Source organism: Pomacea canaliculata, linkage group LG10 (genome assembly GCF_003073045.1).
Source record: "Pomacea canaliculata isolate SZHN2017 linkage group LG10, ASM307304v1, whole genome shotgun sequence".
Classification (NCBI taxonomy): domain Eukaryota; kingdom Metazoa; phylum Mollusca; class Gastropoda; order Architaenioglossa; family Ampullariidae; genus Pomacea; species Pomacea canaliculata.
Genome location: NC_037599.1, coordinates 4,318,225 through 4,340,382, shown reverse-complemented (window position 1 = coordinate 4,340,382; position 22,158 = coordinate 4,318,225). Strand labels below are relative to the sequence as shown.

General features: G+C 43.5%; 1 protein-coding gene across 1 annotated transcript in view; it reads right to left on the bottom strand.

Moving 5' to 3' along the window:
- Window positions 1-22,158, bottom strand: part of LOC112574399 — a 142,468-nt gene that overhangs the window by 78,592 nt on the left and 41,718 nt on the right. The window contains 1 exon segment of the mRNA XM_025255453.1: window positions 21,255-21,299. Within this exon segment, the coding sequence (XP_025111238.1) occupies window positions 21,255-21,299 (45 nt within the window).

The window sequence follows — 22,158 nt, the reverse complement described above, 5'->3', positions numbered from 1 at the left end:
TCGTGAGAATAGTCACAACAGTCAGACGCAAGCAGCTGGTCAGTATATCAGGACCAAGTCAGGTAACAAACACGACAAGAGGGTTAAACATGGCCAGCAAGGGAGAGAAATCATGCGACTGGCATGTGAGGTGCGATGTGTTATCCCGACAACACTCTCGTCCCTGTGTTTCCAGACACCGAAATGTTTACAAATGTTCCAGTAATATTAGGCAGCTAGAGGACAAGTTGGACTGGCTCTATTCTACACATGAAAACAAATACACACACAGACTGATAACCAACACGATAAACATAACAGCCAGAGATGGATTCATGGTAAGTGCAATCGATAGATAAACAGATAGAAGCTGCTTGAAGCACAGCATGGCGACCAGACACAGCAGTAAGTCACAAAGTACAAGGGCAGCTTGTCTTGATTAAATGTTGCCCACCCACCAGACCGTCAGCCAGGCCAGCTCTGGCACCGTCCAGACGAGGCTGTCAGGAGCTGGACTAACTGTCGGCAGGACAAACACAGCACAACGTCCACCACCACCGTGTCGACAATCAATACCACGCCGCCACATTAAGACGAGGAAAGCCTTGGGGTCCAACAGAAATACGTTTAGTCTTCCTTTTCAAAGGTTTCTCGCATACTTCTGCTTTTTTTTTTCTACCTCCACTTTGCTTCTGCTGCTTTTTTGCGCGAGCAACAATATAAAACGAATAAAAAATAATGGACATTTGAGATGAAAAGAGGGAGGAATGAGTCTGCTAAAATCATCAGTACATCGTTGATGCTGAGTCAGTTATGTTGATAATATTCACAGTCTTCAGTCTGAGGTACAGTGAGACGGACATACTAGCATGTTATTCAGGACACGAGCGGAGATGTCAACGAGCGAATAAGGGAGAGTGAGAGAGAGAGGAGAGATTTAGAGATGGAGATAACAGAAAACAGATTGATTGTGGAATAATGTATTTTGTAATCGAAATGCTGCGGCTCTGTCTCGTGAGGTGATACAGTGACAGGGAATTCAGCTTCAACATCAACTACATGCTGCGGCTGCTCCTGATGGCATTCAACGCTCTTCAAACGTCTCCTGTTTTGTTTGTGGCACGAATAATATTTGCAACACATGAGAATAATTTCCCTTGGACATCGTCAATTTGCTTGATGTAAAATTAGTTTGTTCTCTTGAAAAGAAGAGTACACAAGAAACAGAAATTTTCAAATATTAAAAGACCGTTACTTAGCAACCGACCTCTCCTATTATTCACCCTTGACGCAAACAGATGTTTATAAAGTTTGTGACATCTCCCTGGGCCATCTCCACCCTTATTTCACAATCAACAAAAACATTTCTCTCTCTCTCTCACTGCTATTACATTCCAGATTTGCTAACTACATTAAAAGTAATAAGTTTAAATGGATCCTGTGCGAAAATGCAGACTTATTCCGTTGAAACATTAACAAAAACTTAAAGTGCAACTGAACCCATCGAAGCACCGACCAACGATTTTATTATTCTGTTTGACCTGATTGGTTATATAACAGATAAACATCAAATGTTCATAATTTTCCTCTAGGTTGATGTAGAATGAACGGCTGTTCGGCGCTAGGGTCTTGGTACACACACTGTCGGTGTTCATCAGTGTGTTTCATCTTTTTAGTTTACTATGCAATTGTCAAATTTGAAGTGAACGGTTCTGTTTGATTCCATCTGTGGATGCTATGCCAGCTCTGGGAGTTCACTGAGTTCACACAAATCTTAATTTAAAATAAAACGCGCTGTTAAGATGTAAAGAAAATAAACTTTTGTTTACCGACCTTTTCTTTCCCAACAACAAAGCAAATCACATTCACAATTTAATTCTGATAAAAGAACCTGACTTTAAAAAGTGGGCTTAAAAATCCAATCATGATTTAAAATTCTTTTGATATCAACTCTTTTTATCTGTTTTCCTTGTCGGGTCTGACTGGTTCATTTAAATAATGGCGGTATTTTCCATTTGGCCGTAACAATAATTTAATTTCTTTTTTCGGCAGGGTTAGATCATGTGTCACACAATAAGATTTACCATAAAATACACCATCTCGAAATCAAACAGCAATCAATTATTGTCAAGAAAATGAATCAGAAGAACGAAATATTGTAACAAAGCCACATTTTGATTAGGAGCTGGACATTTCATTTGATCATGTGTTATTATATGTCATCATATGTATCACTATTGTTGTTATTGTGTCAACACTTGTTTACTGCCAAGTACTATAAAACTTGCCCAGAGCATGATTTCTTAAAGGGAAGAAGTCATTTTAAATATTAAATTGCTTGCCCTGTTTACTGTTTATTTTAATTGTAATTTTTTTCTCCCTGGTCTCTATTATTTGTAGTGTGTCTAGGTTCCTCTAGGTGGGTGGGTGGGGAAAGTCTGTTGTTTGCACGTGCAGCTGTTGATGCTTCATCTACCCGACATCTTCTTCTGATGGTCTGACAGTTGTCCCGCCAGTCCCACAATTTCTTCTTCATTCGTAAACTCACTGGAAGAACAGACACGAACAGGCGTATCGAGCGATGGAGTTCAATTCCTTCTTATGAAAACCCAGATAACAAACCGCTGCTCCTGCATCGTGCCAGCTTGTGATGGAGCTGCCATGTTTGCACAGCTCATATCACTGAATTCCGTTTACCTGGTCCATGCTTGCGCTTGTGTGCGATTTAGCACGCGCAAACTACAGCGGCAAACAAATTATTTTCTATTCTGCACTTTTTCTTCTTTCCTCTCCTTCGCATCACATGCTAGTTCTACTCTCAGCCCAGTGTAACAACATGATTAAGCTATGGAATTCACACTCCAGCGCGTCCCTGCCATCAAACCACCTCTTTCTTACAAACATACACGCACAGAGTACACACAACCACATCACCCTCGCCAATTCTCAGATCGTGAGTAGTGATGCTAGCGTGTCCCCCCGACTATAAAGTTCAGCCCAAGGAGACCGAAGGACTGCAATGAAAGGAAGTCGCAGGTTTCGATCTCCTTCTTTCCGATGTCGTGTTTACGAGCCGCTGTCTCGGGATTCGTTAAAATCTCCAAAACGTGGATACCGGCGGTGGAAATGGGAGCCAGAACACCCACCAACCACAGCCATCATTGTAACGAGGGTGTGTGGGGAGCATTGACCGAGGGTTCCAGACCTTCCCAAGATGGCGCTACCATAATCTCACTCTCGGCAATAAAGCAGCACAACTCGATTCGTTTAGATTACACAGCCATCTCATTAGGCAGTTGCCAGCGGCGGCCTAATAAGATGAAATTACAAACATTATTTCGATTTCTTTTTATGTCTACGGGCACTCGGAACAGCAGCCTAGCTAACACCGGTCAAGTCGTCTGCAAACAATTTGTCCGCCATAGTGTAAAAGACTGACGGAGAGAAACAATTGTCGGCTTGGGTCTACGTGGTGTAAAAACAAACCCCGTCCACCATCTTGGGCGCTTCACTTAGCAACCAGGCTGTCAGATAATAAATAAAATGATGTGTATAATTAAAAAAATAGTGATGATAGCGATGGTGTTGGTCAAAGTGGTTCTAGTACTGATGGTGGTGCTGGAGGTCGCATGGGTGAAAGGATCGATTCCAGTAGTTGCGTGCCAGCCAGACCATCTTCGCCGGAAAATGCAAAGAATGCCGAGCGAGTCGTGTCAAAGACAGAACCGGTTAACTAATTTATTCTTTGAAGTGCAGCTCTTTTAGGCTGTGCAATCCCCTGGTGTATAGCAGCTCGCTTTCCTCTCCCCGGCAATGCTTTCTTCCCCACCCCACCGCCAACTTTAAATCTATACACCCCACCCCACCCCACTTCCCTCTGCCCTTTAACCCACAAGCAGCAAACTCGAGAACTGAAACTTTTGCTCTCTGCACGCATCGCTGACCGGCAAATTGAACTTTAAACTTTTTTAAATGCATCGGGACAAGGAATGCGCCTACGTGTACTCGGTGACACACCCCTCTCTCTGGGACGGCGGAGACAAAGTCAAATTATGCGCATGACAGGAAGTGACGCTTGAGTGGGAACTGTCATGCAAATCGATTTTCCACTAGTTCCAGTCACGCGTGATCGACTCAAGATCTTCGCTCGACGCTCTTTTTTTTTTTTTTTTTTTTTTTTTCGCTGAAATCAAAATTGTCGGTAGAGATGAAAGAGAAGTTGTGTGTCTGAGTGTGTGAGTGAAAGAGAAACAATTTAAATATGCTTTAAATATTATTTAAATAAGCTATAATATATATATATTGGACGATATGTTTATTGATGTATTGATGTATTGATATATAGGTATGTGTGTGGTGCTCTGGGGTCGTGCATGAACGAGGGCGTGTATGAAACAGCCAAATGGAATGGGGTCTGACGGCTCTAAAAGCTGATGACCTGGAAGGAGTTGTCTGCCCGGCACGAGGCCGATTGCCATGGCGTTAATTACGTTTACCGAAGTGTAATGGCTAAGTTCGCTTCACTACCTGTCTGTTATTACAATAATGTTTGCTGTCTCTTCGCTCGTATTATGAAAATGTTGCGAGGTTGTCTCGCGCGGCAAAACTGCAAAACGCCGTCGAGCGGTGCATTTCATCATCTCGCTCGGGTGGCTGCTTAAAGGATGCCGAGCGATTTCAGTTAGGGGTAGGGGTGGGAATCGGGGTGGGAGTGTGGGTGAAGGGTGAATAAAGCTAATGTTTCTGTCAGTGGCTAAAGTTACTGCTGTTTATTGGTCGATGTTGCATGTATTCTAGGTTTAGCGGTGCTCAGGCTTAAAAGTTTATCAGGTTTAAAACAGTGTTAATACTTTTCTTTCAGCCTAAATAATGTAATCATTGCAAATATTTATCTGTTCACTTGAAAAAGATACCTGTGATGTTTAAACTTGTGTTCTGGCTCACTGCAGCACTACCCGAGTGTCTAACTAATGTGATGTCTCTAGGACATATATTTTAACTCCAGTTATGTTTGTTTATGTTTGACAGTTTACACTCATTCACCCATGAAAAACGATCACTCAGCGAAAAAAAAAAGGGACAGGGAAAGAAAAAAGTTTGTTTAAGGAACAAAATCGAACAAATATTAAAGGAAATTATCTAAATCGAACAAACAAATGCGAGAAGAACACTCACAACAGGAAGAGGGGTTGGGAAGCAATGTTTATTCGATAGTACCACACAAGCTATGAGGAAAGTAAAACTTTATTTAGGCTCATATTTCAACTTTAAAAATCGTAGAAGTAATTCTTGTATTATTGACACAGCAACATCATTAGATGATAGATTATTTCAAAACCATCATATATTGACACGTGTTAGCAGTATTATTAAACATTAAAACAATAAATAACATTTAGATCGAACATTACAAACTAGTCAAACTTGTTTTGATGAAGATAAAAACGCTGCAGGCAGTTGGTGGCGCAGTAGCTAAAGCACGTGTTTATCATGACTGAGAATCGGATTCTGTGGGTTCAAATCTCGACACGACGTATTTTATTTTTTTTTAAAGATATAACACCTGTTTATAAACCTGACCACTGGTGTGCTTTCCTCCCAGAATACTCCGGTTTTCTCCACCGTGTGTGTATGTGAGAGAGAGAGAGAGAGAGAGAGAGGAAGAGAGATCGTGTTCGTGTGTAAAAAAGTATCTAGTGTGCGTGCGTCTCGTCCCTTGTACACAAAGCTCTTTGAGCCTGGGTTTAGTGCTAGAAAAAGTTGCTATTACATGTTGTAATTGACGATGATGATTCATTATTAAAACAAAAAACAGATACTTGCTGGCAAGAAAAATGGAAAGAGCTAAAGCAAATAAATGAGAGAGACAATCCCCCTAATACCCCAGGTTCCTTACGACAATCTCCTCATATGAATCGAGTAGAGACATTCGGCAATGAATAGAATTATGTTAGAATAAACCTTACTCAAAGATATAGTAAAATGAGCTTCCACTTCATCACACAAGGTCGCGTACAGCGTGTATAATCCATAATAATGACCATCAGCAAGAAAGAGAGAGAGAAAAGTAAATGAAACGGAGAGTGTAAGCTGATCAGAAACTCAGCAAAAGTCTGATGTCGACTGGCTTTTGTGACTGATTTTAGCCGCTCGGCGACCCCTCGGCACCGCCCAGGGTTAATTGCGCGATAATGTGTGTCTGGGGCTGCGACTCACACCAGTCTGTCCCAAGACAGGGCTGCAGCAGGAGATGCAGGGTTGCCCGCGATCAATCGAGATGGGAGGAGGCAGGAGGAGGAATGGAAAGCGTGGTGCACGCTGCTTTTTCGGTGTAAAAGCAAATGCAGTCTACTGCATGGCAACCACTTGTGTGCGGGTAACACCTTTGACCTTTTTGTATCAAGACCCTTTTCTTGTTTCTCCTCATTCGTCACGGGTAACTAGCAGGCTTAGTTAACCTCTTCGTTCTCCTTCTCGGTCCTCTGTGTGTGTGCATTTAACGGGTTCATTATGTGTGTGTGTGTGTGTGTGTGTTAATTTATATCAGTCTATTTTGTGTGCGTGTGCATGAGGTTGTTAATCATGTATCATGATTCCTTGTGTTATCTATATAAAGAGAGAGATGCAGACATATCTGTGTGCATGTTTTTTTTTTCAATTCGCAGTCACACATCCAGTACAAATGTTGGCCTAGAGACGAGCGTGGCGATAGGAATAGAATAATAGAATATACGATCCTGTAGAGATAACTCTGCGTGCACGAGAGAAATAAAAGCTTTCTGCTAGAGTGAGTTGCGGTGCTGGCGATATGGCGAGGTGGAACTACCACAGTCTGGCTGACATGTGATCAATCACCAAACAGATAACATCACAACATCCAAACTACCGGTGTGCACAGAACAATTCAGCGGCTAACCACAGTCCGGTACAATTCCCCAGAGCTGCTCTAGCCACCAGACAGAAAGGCGAAACAACTCACCTTCGATTGCCTCTTCCTGCACGTCTGTCCTCTAGGTCCTGGGTCATGCAGACACAGCTACCTAGCAACGTCTGTCCTTGAACTCGGGGTCGAACCTCGCACAATCATTTCAAACGGCGACTCGTCACAGAACCTTCTTTACCGTTGTTGAGACTTTTTCTTTTTCGCCAAACATTTTTGTAGCGAATACATCAATTTTTTGGTGTGGATAAAAAAGTGTTAATTTAAAAATAAACTATGCTTGATAAAAATTTCAGATTAATAAATTTGCCTGACCTATTTGACCATGTGCAATATCCGTTGAGGTCAACCTGGTTTCAGCTTTGATAATTTGTCAAGCTTGACGCTGACATCTGTACCAACCCTCTGCTAACCTCATATTACTTCCAACGAATCGTGTTCGAAGCTCAACGACTTTGTGTTGTAACTGTTAGCGTGTACCAGCAAAAACCAATACAGCATTCAGCTACCTCCAGCTCGCTGTCATCACGACTGACGTCACCACAGGAAATCCGGTTTTCTTCAGTGTCTCGGTCACTCCTACCATCAATGATGAGCTACCAGCTGGCAGCTAGCTGTCGGTGCTACCCGGAGCTGCAGACACCTTCCGAAGCCACCACAAGCAGCACATGGCCGTGAAGCACATGTCCATATGGTCACACTACCACGACCTGTCGCCAGTCGTTGCTAGTCCAGCGACTCCGATTGAACTTGGAGGGAAGGACGAGTGTTAATAACCTGGATAATCCTTGCTGTTGCTATATCCCTCAGCAAGTCGATGCGCTACCCGCCCCAAAGTCCTGCCTCGCTGCTGCGTTCCGAGAATGTGAAGAGCGGTGAATCCTATTCCCCTCTTCCTCTGCCCTCATCGACACAATTCCTGCCGCCTGCTCGTGATTCCCTCGCAAAGGCGACATGAATGGCTTGACATTTAAGAGGACGGAACCATCGGCGCGCGCGGGGACAGGCTGTTGAAGCCCTAAATATCACCCATGCCTGGCGCGCAGGAAGCGTTGAAGAAGGGAGGAAGGGGGAGTTGAAGGAGGAAAGCATAAGGGTTGGGGAGCAATGGTGCCGACCTGCGACTTACCATCAAGGAGCCAATTTGGATCACTATTTGGACCCAAAAAAGCGAGTGTCATTTGTCCAAGTTCGCACAAGCGCGTGCAACACACACACACACACACACAAACACAGATCGCAGAAAATGCCAAGATCGAAGAGGAATCGATGAGGTAACCAAGCCATAAACACGAACGTTGGCAATTTCCGCTCGGAGCACAATGCTACACTTGAACCCTCGACGAACACATGGAGGACACAATCCAAGAGAGAGTAAAATGGATTTTTATGGATTAGATTGTTTTTATACTTTTTTTGCTTCGCCCATTTACCCTTAGGTTTTAGTTTTTTTCCTTGACGACAGCTGCTTAAGACGAGAACTACATCAACCATCAATTTCCTCTAAAATGTTGCATCATGAAGGTGGGAGCTCCATCAATCACAAATTTGTGTAGTGTCTTCACCACAGTCCACAATTATAGCAATGTTCCTATTTGGAAGGAAAAGGTCAGGTGATCTGTCGAAAAGTGGGTACCACCATTTATCGGGGTGTTAATGGGGGGACTCAGAGTTTTTCCAGGAGAGATCGATCATAAACCGATGAATCAGATGCATGGGGGTTCTTCGTGAGGAAATTATACAGCATGCATCGAGAGACAACATTTCAGAAACTTTACTAAGTAAAGAACTGAAACACTGTCTCAATGAAAAGAAGATAGCTTTTATGCAGGGAGATAAATATAAAATGAAAGAAATGGAGGAGTTCAGGGAAAGGCAATATATCCAGGGTGGAATACAGAGGAGATGGCCTTGGGAGAGCACACGATGTGTGAGAAGGTGTAGGTGTGCGTGCCATTATGTTGTATATATATTGATAGTATCTTTAATTATGCTTTTAATCTCTTTTAGATGACTCTTGCAAGTGGTGGTGATATTCGGGGTTTCTTTTACTTCTGTAAAAAGGTTTGCACATTTTTCTCGCCTTCGTGGCAGTTGTAGTAACTTTGACCTCACCAGAAGCCATTTGATTGGGTGCTTCGTAGGAAGGGAATACGACAAGATTACAGACCTGTCCAAGTCTTAATCGATCAACTGTTTGTTTGTTCGTGAGAGACAGAATTTATATATATATGAAAGCAGATAAGAAGGCAAAATCCTTCGAGCTCTGTCTCTTGGATTAACGAAGGGACCGTGTGGGCTTGATGGTTCACAAGAGCAGATAGGTGACATTCAAACCAAGAAGGTCCAACATGGCTGACTCCTGGCGTATCAGATGGAATTCGAAGAGGCAGTCATCCTTTCTGTGACCTTTCCATGACCCTCTGCAGGCCCAGACATCTCGTTCACCCTGAGCAGATCGCAGTATGAGGGAAGATGTTCGTCCATCGCGAGTTATCGAACATGCAAAGTCTACATCAGAAGTTTTGCTTCCCCTCCACAAGGGTGTGTGACCTCAGCAGCATGCACAGCTACTCTAATTTTTTTCTTTAAAAAAAAAAGTAGGTTTAGGGTCTAGGCCGAAGTTTTAGTTTTCGATCCGCTGCATGTCGGTAAAGCAATAAGTAAAGTGGTGTAAGAGGGGAAAGGGAGACGACTTGTAACCTTAATTACGTCGCTTCTAACTTACTTTCGGATTTCCATGAGAAGAAAAGTGAGAACAATCGATTTCTGCCTTGAGTGTCGGTGTCACTGTCAGGGTCACTTGCCTGTTGCCATCGCTCTCCGGGCGTCTTGCATGCTACCGAGACGTCTGGACCCTCGTCTCGTAATGTCTCGGTCGAACGCGAGTGTGTGTGTGTGGTCTATCGAGTGATCACCGACATTTTCCAAAACACTTCTTTTCTCGTCTTTTCTCGTTTATCCCTCCCCTCCATCCCCACAGTCCCAGTCCACACCAACATGTCGTCTACATAAAAAGGCTTGCATGAACTGCTGAACCCAAGCCGCCGAAGTGACGTAGATGTCTGGCTCCGCGTTCGTCCGTTATTACGCTATTGCCTCCCCTTTCTTCCCCTTCTACCCTCCCTTCGTCCTCTCCTTTACCGTGTACACCGCCTCGCCTTGGTTTTCGCGATATTGAGCTTCCCTGGGTACCCTCTGGAGACAAGACTCTGCCAGAGGAACGGCGCGACCAGTGCCATCAGAGAGTAACCTCCCATCTGGCCGGCTTTGCTGAAGTTATTTTCAGTGGTTATCCTTTGCAGCGATCATGAACCCGATGGCTTCGATGAAGCTTTATAGCTCTGGGTTTCCACTCCCCCTTTCTCATTACAGCCAGCAGGGATTCCTGACACTGTTGCTCTTTGTCTTTGTTGTTGTTGTTCTATGTGCGCGTCGTATATCACTGGACTTTGTCTCCCAGTCTCCACCAATCTACACGGGGATCATCAGTTCTAAAGAATCTCGGCATTCACCCTTTCTTTTCCATATCTGTCTTTGTGTGTGTACGTGTGTTCGTTGTACATCGCTGCTATAATAGTTTGCTCTAGAAAAGTTATATCGCTAATCACGTGGGACACTTTTTATATGTATGGGGAATAAGGAGAAAGGTGTACAAATAAAATGAAGACGTGACGGAATAAAAGAAGGGTGACAAAAATAATATTACTAATAACAATTAACAAATAATAATATTATTAATAAAAATTAAAGAAATGTCCTGGCCCTACATATGCTGAGCCGGTTCACATGGAGTATGTGTTGGACACGCGCTAACACTGGAATGGAAAGGAGGAGAGTATCCAGCATGATGTGTGTCTAGCCACTCCACCGACTTCAGGAAACGGCAGACAGGTCAAGGTCAAACATAAAGATGGCGCTGACGTCGCTGTCTCCACACCATCAGCAACAACCTTAGCGACGTCCTAGAGAGCAACACTGGGAGTCACGTGTCATTTAGGTCACGTTACTGACCTGTCACCTCTGTTCGTTGGCTTAGCCTGCTCGCAAATCCTGAGAGACGGATAATTTGATATGTATAAATGCACAGCTTAAAAATATTTACAAATTTCTGCAATGTTCGGCGGATAGAACATAAAGATTTGCTGTGGGAATTTCCTCTCACTAGTTGCTCCACTAGAAAAGGTCATGGCGCACCTGCACATTCATACAAAGTCATCTGTCTTCAAATATTGGCAAACATATGACAAAGGACAGGCACAGACAACAGAGAAGAAACCAGGGACAAGCTGAAGTCTTTCTTATCCCGTTCCGTAAAGGTCCTTCTTAGCTTCTTAAAGGTCCTTCTGTCCGCCTGTCTATCTGTGGACTAAGAAAAACTTGATCTGCATTATGCAGGAAAAAGGCAGTTGTCATGGTTGTTTTTTTTTTTTTTTTTGGTTCTGTGGAGCAGTAATTTGCATAACTGTCTTCGTATTACCATTCATTCAGTAAAGAATGGCCACAGCTTACGAAAGTGATGCTGGCTCGATCAACTAATGCACTCGGCACACTATTCGAGGGCCAATTGTCCGACGTGTCGAGCTTCCACGTGTTTACGGGAGGTGTATCTGTTCACACCAACAAAAAGCACCTCAAGTGAAGCCCGAAAAACTGAACAGCAGCAACATTCAATATAACTCACGTTCTGCCGTGTGACACTGCATAGATCGACTGACAAGTAGAATTCGTCATAGGAGACATTCGGAAACTGCCGTTAATAATGTCACTGATCGACCCTTGGCACAGCTCAACCCTTTGTATGCTATTTTCTGTGAAAACGGATAGAAAGTGGTGTGAATGTGGATATAAAGGGTTAAAGGAATGCGCGAGAAAGAGGGTGAGTATTGTGTGTAGCCCCAAAGAGCACAAACATTGTAATAGTTTGAGTCATTTGAAGGGCCGATCGTCGAACGAAAAGGGTTGTTACTCCGCGGACTCCGAATCGAGCCCTGCTATCTCACCGAGTCGAGGTAATTTTTTTTATGATTATATATATTATTATATTTTTTTTAGCTAAGTCCATCTATGCCTCTATACATGTCAAAATTTTATGATTCATAATGTCTTTACCTATTTCTCTCTTTTTAACTAATTTATTATATCCCAATAGTTGATTCAGCATTTTAACATAAAAATAGGAAAAAATGTGAAGGTTCAGTGTATTTTGAAATTATATAATGATTAGTGACATTCAAACTTTAGTTTTCTAACAGGTGAAAGCAGCTGAAGCTTGTTATCTCCCCCTATTGCCATGAGCCGAATAGGGGAGACAGTGGGTCAGGGTGCCCCAACTTGCCAGGGATTCTGCGTTTACAAAGTTTTCCCTGGCGACTACTCCTGTTGCAGCTTCAGCCATGAATACTCTCCTCACGTCAAAGTACAGAAGAACTTTACCTGCGACCCGGTGACCCCATCTTTAAGGGAACCTCGTCTTTTATTCTTCATGACTCCAACTACAGAGGAAGTTCTTCACCTTCCCTCACCTCATTCGCCGAGTACTTCAGCCGCAGGAGGGGTTTCCTCTTCCTGCCTAGTTTTTCCTACAGAATGGATGCATCTTTACATCATTCTTCCTTTTATTTACTGACCACTCACGGGTACACAGCTCTAAAATGTGTATCCACTACATTTAGGTGTCTGCAGCAGGCGTGGTTTGCCCATAGACTACTTTTGCTTATTTGCTTATGGTTGGTTCCGTTTGGCCGCCAATACACACGACCTGTGCAGCCACAGACAATTGTTGTGTTTTTGTAGAGAGGATGGGCTAATGTGTTGAGAAAGCTGTCAGACCCATTGTTCTCCACACATACTGGAGACCACAGACCTCGCAACATGGAGACCGCTTAGGAGACCTGACAAGGTGGGGCATGCGGGTGGTAACATGCAAGGATTGTGGAAAATAGCGAGAAAACTTGTTTAAGGCAGATGTCAAACCTGCATAAATAGATATGACAGTTAATGCAAGCGGAGAAAGGTGAGTTTGGGGCAGAAAATAGTGAGAGGTTAGAGGTCAGACTCATGACCCCAACTGGTAACACGTTCCAGAAAAGTGAGACTGCAAGACCCTGCGGCTGCGAATTCCAGTTCTCTCAGAGATGAATATCACAGCTGCTGCACCAACAGTCAAGAAGATTTGTGAAGAGGTTGCAGAAAAGAGACCACAGAGGTAAATATCTGCTGCTGATGAACAAATCCAAAAATAAACTGCGGCAAACTGTTATCGAAGACTGCCATCAGTTGAGTACAGGCTTGATGTGTGATGTTTGAGTTACTCTTCTTAAACTCCGAGAAAAAATCACTATGGCCGCTCAGTCAGATCGCTCAACGGTCTTCTCCATCGACCGGAGAAGCAGGCTTGCAACATAGGCTCTACTTTCTTCCCGACTTGTCTTCCAATCTGAAAGAACTGTTGTGACATCTTTCGTTCACTGTAACATTATCAAACCCTATTCTTTCTTCGCACTATCAGTGAAGTAGGTGGGGGGGGGTATCCTTACTGCAAGAAATTTTGATGATTGCTCTCCCTTTTTATGGTCGTTAATTGCGCAGGATGGAGCAAGGTCAGGCAGGCCACCCGACGAAGAAGCTCCACTTGCAGAAATTGAGATTAAATTACACTGAAACAGAAGCTTAGATTCTCTATCTCTGTCTCTCTCTCTCTGTCTCGCAAACTGATGTTTTCCGTGCTGATCACATGGTGGGTTTGAAAGCTCTCACACACACACACACATGCATACACAAAAAGCGAGAAGACACGCCATGGCTGAAAGTTCAATGGCACAGGCCGCTCTGTAATTTCGTCTCCTTATTTTCCGAGACAGCGGGGCATCTTGAATTGTGTCCCTCGAGAGAGACAAATTTCCTGGCTGGATACTTGAAGCCACTCAGTACGGATGGCCCAGCACAAAGCGCATCGCCAAAGGACGACAACTCAATAATTTAAGAGATGCTCGGTTTTATCTGTTCTCTTCTCCCTCGCACGTCCCCGGGTATTTTTTTAAGGGAGGCATCAAGGAAAAACAGCTTAATGAGTATTTCAAGCACGTTCCGACAAGAATTTCTGTAAATGGATGTACTATAAGTAAACAGATGAACTGAAGAATCTGTCAGAATCCCATCATGCCCCATAAACAGCACACAGACACACACACACACACGAGTCTTCACGAGTACAGATACGTTAAACTGTCACAAACATTAAATAAAAATATTAATATCTATGTAATCGTACAACACATAAGACAGTACGATTTGAGTATTACAGTATGGGGTGTGATTAAGGACTGTCGACTGTCATTGCTATCCTAACATCCCAGTTTTCACGCTCTTTCTCTCATTGTCTTTCATTTTCATTGTTCCTCCTCTCTCTCTCTCTCAATTTACACTCTATCCTTCTATTAGGCGCACACAAATGCGTGCACAAACACTCACGAACTGTGCAACTAATGAGAAACTTTATGAGAGATTAACCTAATCTGTTCTGTCTTTGTGCTTCTGGCTGGGAACAGAACCTAATAATTCCTCTAAGCCCATAATAACAAATATTAAGCCTTCACACATCGACATTCTCTTCTTTTTAACAAAGACAGCAAATCTCTATAACGAAGCATTTCCCTCATTACCATACTTCCTCGTTCTCTCATTGGCTGATACCTTGCTGACGTACGCCCACCGTATTTTAGTCACGTGCCACGGCTTAGACCTCTCCGACAAATACCAATATTTGAATGTTTGTAGAAATACTTCATAAACAAATCGGGTTATTCCCTGAGAAATGGGAATCATCGGGATGTACGCTCGTTGCCGTGGTGACTGCAAAGCCGTTGGAATGGTTTCGTTTCTGGTCCTGCAGTTTGCAGCAAAGTGAAGCAAGGTGAGTGTCACGCACTGAGTATCGACCCGGCGCCTTCCCTGTTCTAATATTAAGATATTATCCCAAAGAAACTTGGGAGCTTGGCTTCGCTCATCTATCTTTCAGCATGGGGAAGATTTCGGCAAACCCTTAGAGGGGCGACTCAGAATAAAGAATGCATTTACGAGAGCCCAGCGGGACTAGCAAGAGGCGGTATCAAGATGACTTGATTTCCTACCCTGTCCAATCTTGGCAAGGCGAATCACTCACAAAGTGGGTATATCCTGATTGTTCTCGGTTTACAGGGACAAACTAAGAGTATATAACATAGTCTATGATGAGGTGAGGGCGTGTACCCTGAGCAGGATGAAAGCGAGGGTGTGGTGCTGGGTGCTAGGTTACTGCTGAAAGCCAAGCAGTTGACTAAACTTTTTATAATTAATGAGCATTTTCACCGAGTGCTTTGTGTTTGCTATCCGGGTACCTTAGAGACATACGGTGCATCTGGGACATGGGCCCTCGTCTAACTTGTCTATGACGACCCATCCTACAGCTGAATCATCCTGTAAATAGTAAAATACAGACATGGCTAAGGCTTCTTTCAAAACTGTTTTTCCGTTAAAAACATTCACGACAAGCTTGAACATGCACGAAAGCACAAAAAGCATCTACCAACATAAATATATGATGCTTGCAGATGAATGCGCGCGCACGCACACACTTATGTACGCTGTAGACATGTTTACTACATTTACATACGTACTGAAATATTTACACACCTACACCCGCTCACGGTTAGTCTCGCTCACCCTAGCACAAGAAGAAACAAGGAAATAGAAAAAAACAATGTAAATGTATGTATGTTTTAAAACAGACTGAAAGGCAGATAAGTAAACATATAAAAGAAAGAAGAAGTTAAAAGATAGACAGTAGGAAGAAAGATAAGAGACTGTTGTTATACACCGAGACATCAACTAAGGCTATATCACAGCAAGGCAGGGTGTAAACAGGGTGCACATGCAGAGAAAGAACAGCGAGCCGGAGACGAGATCTGAACCCAGGACAGGTGCTGACCACTGCGCCGCCAGTCCACCCAAGTAAGAAGGAAGGACGGGTAGATGCGATGATCCTTACTGCAGCTTTGAGAGCCACTGGGAACTACCAGTCTTCTTACCAGTCAGAGGGTGTGGTCACGTGATGCAGACCAGGCGGCAGGTGTTAAGGCTACTAGTAGACACAACCATAGAGCTGCGAACACTCTTCATTTGCCAAATGAGAAACTTTTCCTCCCGCACATTACTGGGGATTAGGTATTGATGGGCTTTCACTTTCACGGTCACCGGCCACTTGCTGCTGTTTGCTGGACCATCAGATGTAGGAGTAAGTTGACAGTTGAACCACAGCAGACAAGTTGACAGGAAACGAGCTGCGTGCGTGCGCGTGTGTGTCTTTATCTGTCTCTCCCCCTCCCACACTACCCACTTTAGTTATTTAATCTATTAATCAGTCGTGAATTTCCGTCGCAATTGATTGCACTTTTATTTTTGTTTAAATAATAGCCATATCCAGCTATACGCGCGCGTGCATGCTCACACACACACACAGACGGGGAAGTTTTGTCGAGGGCTGTATGAACTTGAAAAGCACTCTGTCTTCGCCACGTCCCTCGCTCTTAAGCCGGCGACGGTTTTGTAAACCTAGGACTGCACTTCACAAACCCAACGGTCACTAGCAGTGAATGATGGGATTCTTTTGTCGCCGCCTCAGCTGTCCTTTTCTCTCCAGCCCTCTCTCTCTCCCCGCCTGTGATCGATACTCATGCTTGTGCTCTTGCGTCAGCTACAACAGCCGAGGGTTTTGTCTTGGAAAACTGCGGGCCATGTTTGTTGACGTAGGTGTTTTAATCGACATGGCATCAAAGTCCTGCCTGTCCTCTTGCGAAAGTACCCGATGCCAGCCCTCCTTTCATCAGTTTCGATCTGCCGCACCCATCACTACAATCCACTACAAATCTGCCATCCAGCGAAAAAAAAAATACTCATATACAACACTATCTTCCTCCCACCCTCCAGCAATAATCCTACCACTAACACAAACATGTCTTCGTGACAGAAGAGCGACTAGACACTCTCACTATTAACATGACTAAACTCACTATTTGTAAAACAAATTATGCTTATACAGACTTATGCATCACCAGCAGACATTCTCTGGTCCTGTCTGCTGTCAGTAAGCACTGTAAGCCTCGCGTTCTTCGTTCCCTACTTCTTTCATGAGCAAACAGGTACATCTGCACCCATTACTGGTGTCTGCGCATGCGCCAAGCGGCGGGGCTGAGGTCTACTGTTGCGTACAGTTTCCAGCAGAGACCTCAAAAGCTACAGACATCGACCGGTGCCAGCCCATAAAGGACATATTTCCAGCAGAGCCCTCGCCAGCACGAGACATCATGAACGCTAAATATGAAACGAGAGCTGGAGAGTAAGAGGGGTAGGGGGCGTGGGTTGCCGGAGACAGAAGCGCCGCCAGCCTATTTTCTTCTAAATTTTTTCCCCTCATTTGCGAACTTTTAAGCACTACTATAATTTCTTCAGGTAGATTTTTTTCTCTTTCTTCTGTCTGCCAGGTCGATAAGAAGACATAATTTTTGTTGTTGGTGTGTGATCTTAAGAAGAGTTATCGATCGTGCCGAGTATGTACTGTTTTCGAAATACCAAAGTCTTACATACTCTACTTATAGCTACCCCAAGATCGTGTTGGCGTACATCGTGTCGTCTTTAAATACCACCGACGACGAGTTGGGAATGAAAGCAGCGACGACTGTGACGTCACATCGCCTCAGTTACCTCCCCTGGTGACGCGCCTGTCGGTGTGCTGTCACACCGGAGCTTGCAGTCTGCAGGTTGGTTTGGGGAGAGAATAGAGGGCAGACAGAGACATACATGTACAGAAGGGAGTTGATGACAGGAATGCGTCATCGTGCAAATGTAAGTGGGTGATTGTGACCTCAGACTATCAACCTGACTTCCAATGTTTTACATATCAAGTTGTTTGGTGCGAACAGCGCCGCCTGGCGTGCTGTCGTGGCCCGGCGAGGGTGGAAGAACACAAATAGTTACTATTAGAGAACTAAACAGAAAAAACTTGTTTTCGCTGTCTTAGAAGATGGAATTCACAGACGATAACAAACGCTCGATAGCTGTACAACAGCAAAAAATTAATAATAAATGCAGAAAAAATGATCGAAAATGTGATCAAAGAAATGAACAAAAAAGAGAAACAAAGAAAGAAAGGAAAAGAAAAGAAATTTCTGTGTAGGTGTGTACCCATAGTAAGGTGACATTTTAAAATCTCAGCTAAACAGACACGTGACTGTCCGGAAATAGCCATCATCAAACCGACCAAATGTCGTTTTCAATAAATTTTATTAGAAAAATAACTTGACCCCCGAACAAGAAAAGTGCAAACGCTCTGATGTTTCAGTATTCCACAATCAAAAGCTGGGAGAGTCGGAGAAGAAAACCCAGGATTTTCAAATTTTCCAGTCCTTACTAACGGAATAAATTTAAAAATAAAAATACAACCAATCCTAGGAGGAAGAAGACTATTTTAACTTCTCTTGACAAGCTTGACTACCGGCGAGCATCAGCACACAAAATAAGCTGCACAGAAGGTCAAAGGTCGCGGTGCACTTTTTTTGATGGCATTGAAATCAGTACTGGCTTTGCCATCAGTTCCTTTGACTGGTAGAAACATAACATTTAAAGCACACATACAACTGAGTCTGCTCCTGCTGAAAAAATGACCGTTTTCTCTCTTTCTCTCCGCCATGTCTCACTCGCTAACTCTCTACCACTCTCTCAGCATGGCCGGGCAATGCATTTCTGAATGACAGCACTGCCACCCAGCCTCGCCGTTACCATGGAAACAAATGGAAGCTAGCGGCTCTGACGTCAGAGGTGCTGGCCTAGAACTCACATGGGAGATAGGGCCGGGTAGCAGTGCGACAAACAGCAACCTGTGTCACTGTGAGAGCAGGCAGAAAAAGCAGAGGAGAGTAGAGGAAGGAAAGAAAGAAAGAGAGGGAAAGCGAAAGATCGCTAAACTCCTCCTCCTCCATCTTATCCACCATTGGTGAGCCTAGTACCAGGATCTGCAGTTAACTTGGATAAAGATTTAAAACCATGAAGGTTTTGAAATACGTCCAGGATCTAGACATCATGTAAATATCAATTAATAACTACTTAATTTCACTTATGTGTGCCCCCGTTACACGCTCGTTAAATTTTGAACTTTGCTACTGTAGTAGTCTTGCAGTTTTTTTTTAAAAAATTGTACCTTTTGCAGGAGTAAAGCTAAACTTGAAAATGCAGGTTTTACTTATCACACCATCGCAAACCAACAACTGTCATTGTCTTTCTAGCATAAAAGTCACGTGCACTTGCTCCACGCGCTGACTACGTCACTCCGCGCCAGTGTTTACAGAGACTTGCACGTTCGCAACAGGAAACCATGCCGGGGGAAAGAAAACAGGAGGCTATTAAGGACCAATTTGCAATCAACTAAACAGACATCTGTGAGCGAACATGATGCATTGTGTTGGTGGATCCTAGCATTTAAACATCCTGTGGATCCTAGCACTTAAACATCCTGTGGATCCCAGCACTTAAACATCCTGTGGATCCTAGCACTTAAACATCCTGTGGATCCCAGCACTTAAACATCACGTGGATCCTGGCATTTAATTATCACGTGGATCCTAGCACTTAATTAAAACTAAGCTGATTTGTTGATGCTGTGGCTAAAAGTTCTTGTCACGACGACAGTGACAATCGGGCGTCGTTGGTTCGAATCTCGGTTTCAATATACTTTTCCCTCTCTCTGGAAATCTGTTGACGGTTGACCGTCAGTGGTTGTCTGCCTTTACTCCAGTTTCCTTCTCTGTGTGTGTACGTGCTGCTACTGTGACAAGACGGTTTAAACCATGTCATGGACTCACTGTGGGGTGAAAATACCGATTTTAACCATGTCATAGTCTCTAGTGTGTGGAGACATCAGACTTCTGTAGGCCTGTGGTGGTGACCGTGCAATGAGGCAAGGAAAGGGAGAGCATTTGTTACAAAGGATCAGGCAGCGCAGTTATCTCCTTTTGCTAGAATCCTGAGTAAATTTGCTTTCTGTAAGTGGGTCGTGTTAGCTGTGTTGCACTTCTTTAGTGTTTTTTCACATACTTTTCTCCCTGATTTATGATCCCCTCTCTGTGAGAGGGAGAGAGAAAGAAAAAAAAAAACAGATAAAGAAGGGTGGCGAGACAATGGGTACATATTGTCAAATACAGTCAACATAACTGAACTGCAGTCATCACAGACTAGGAACCGATCTTTCAACAACCAACACGTCCCACTCAGACTTTGCCAAGTGCCAAGAAACACTCTGGGATTGTCGAGGGCACAGTCCATCACAGTAAAGACTCGTATGACTGCGAGCCTCAGGGACCGGTGATTAGTGCCTGCGCATGCAAAAGGCCGATCCATCAGGTCTTTGATGTATAAAACGCGGGAAACAACCATTACCAGTCAACTCTGACTGCAAGCAGGCTGAAAAATCCCATTTCTGTCACTTTCCACCCTCATTGCAGCTATGTGGGGACATGCTAGGCGGTCTGAGTGGGTGCGCTGACAGCAAGTTTGAAGAGCGTTTGTCCTCCATTAACGTTGCTTCAGAAAGAGAGGACGAGGCTGGAAATAGAAATAGTGCAGAGTCAAAAGGTGATGACTCCAGTATAGATTGTGACCTGAACTATGTCTGACTCATCTTGCGTCACTGGTGTCGGGGGAAAAAACACTGTCGAGACAGAGACATTTTAAGGGGATTATTTTGAATATTGTCCTCTGTACTCCCAATCTTTTCAGGAATTTCGGAAAGCCATTGTAACCGAGTCAGCGAAGAGTTCGTGGGTTTGATTCTCACCCAACACAACACGATGGATTTCAAATTATCTCAGTTCATCTTCTAGCAACGCATTTGAAACGATTACAATAAAAATTCCTGAAAAAATCGGGACCAATCACATCCCAAGCTCAGTCCGTGTCCTGAAAAGACAAAGAGCTGGACAGATCCGCCTGAAATTATTAGACCAAAGAGGCAAAGTAACTCCAAAAGGAACCTCAAACACAGCCTCTATAATAATAATAGACAGTGGCTGTCGAGGTTCATCAATAGCCCATGGGTGAAGAGTTTCCAAGAAGGACGATGAAAAGGGTTAGCTTTATGTTCAGCTCATTTCATTTTTTTCATCACCAACCCCTAAATAACGAGCAGCAGAGTGACAAGCGTTCAATAGCTAGAGCGAATGATGGTGCCGAGGGCTCGCGAGTGTTGGTAAAAGGGAAGCAACCAATGTTTCAGGCAAAGACAAATCAATAAAGGGAAACGACCTACCTCCACCTGCTGGCGGCCCATGTTGGGGCGGCAAGGGAAGCTCGCCTGTGGGCAAAAAAGGGTTAAAACTATTACTTGCAGTTTGGGGAGCGATTTTAAAATCAAATATGGTTTAAATATGGATATGTTTACTTTTCCAGTTTTGAAAAAAGTAATTGAAAAAGAAAATTGCATTAGAAGTTTTAACGACGGAAAATAGAATTAAACAAAATACTAAATTTGAAAAGGATTTAAGGGGATGTGGGGACTAGTCGACAAGAAAAAAGAGGAGTTTTCCCCCCCAAAAATGCTATAATTAAATTAAGATAAAATTGTGCACGTTTGTAAGAAAAAAAAGTTATCTTCCCATATGCACAATCATTTAAAATGATAATTCTAAGAAACTATTGCGTTAATACATGGTAAATGTATCTATTATAACAAAGAAAATAGGAAAAGTTAAAATTGAAGAATACCAAGTTTAATAATTATAGCAGAAAATTAAAATTTCTTGTAAAGAGGACGCTGAAACAACAGCATCCCATTTTGAATTACCAAAAGATGAGACTAAGAATATGACCCCTGACGAACAAAGGAGCGGCAATGATCAGGAAAAAAAATCTCAAAAATGCTTCCAAGAGAAGATTTTTTTTTACCCGCGCTCGTTGTAATGTCCACCAGGCAAGTGGAGGGGAAAAACCAACGGAAAACTGCACTGGCAGTAACGGCTTTTTTAATGTTGTTCACTGTTCTTTTGTGTCTGTCTTCAAACGCCAGACTTCTTTCAGGAGCTAAAGGTCAACTGTGTGAGAGGTGAATGTCCGCTTGAGTCACGTGGCTGTCGGTTTTCAATGCGACAAGCTCTCTTGATGATGGTTACTTGAAGCCTACTGATACTCATGTTTTTGGCTTTTAATTAAACTGA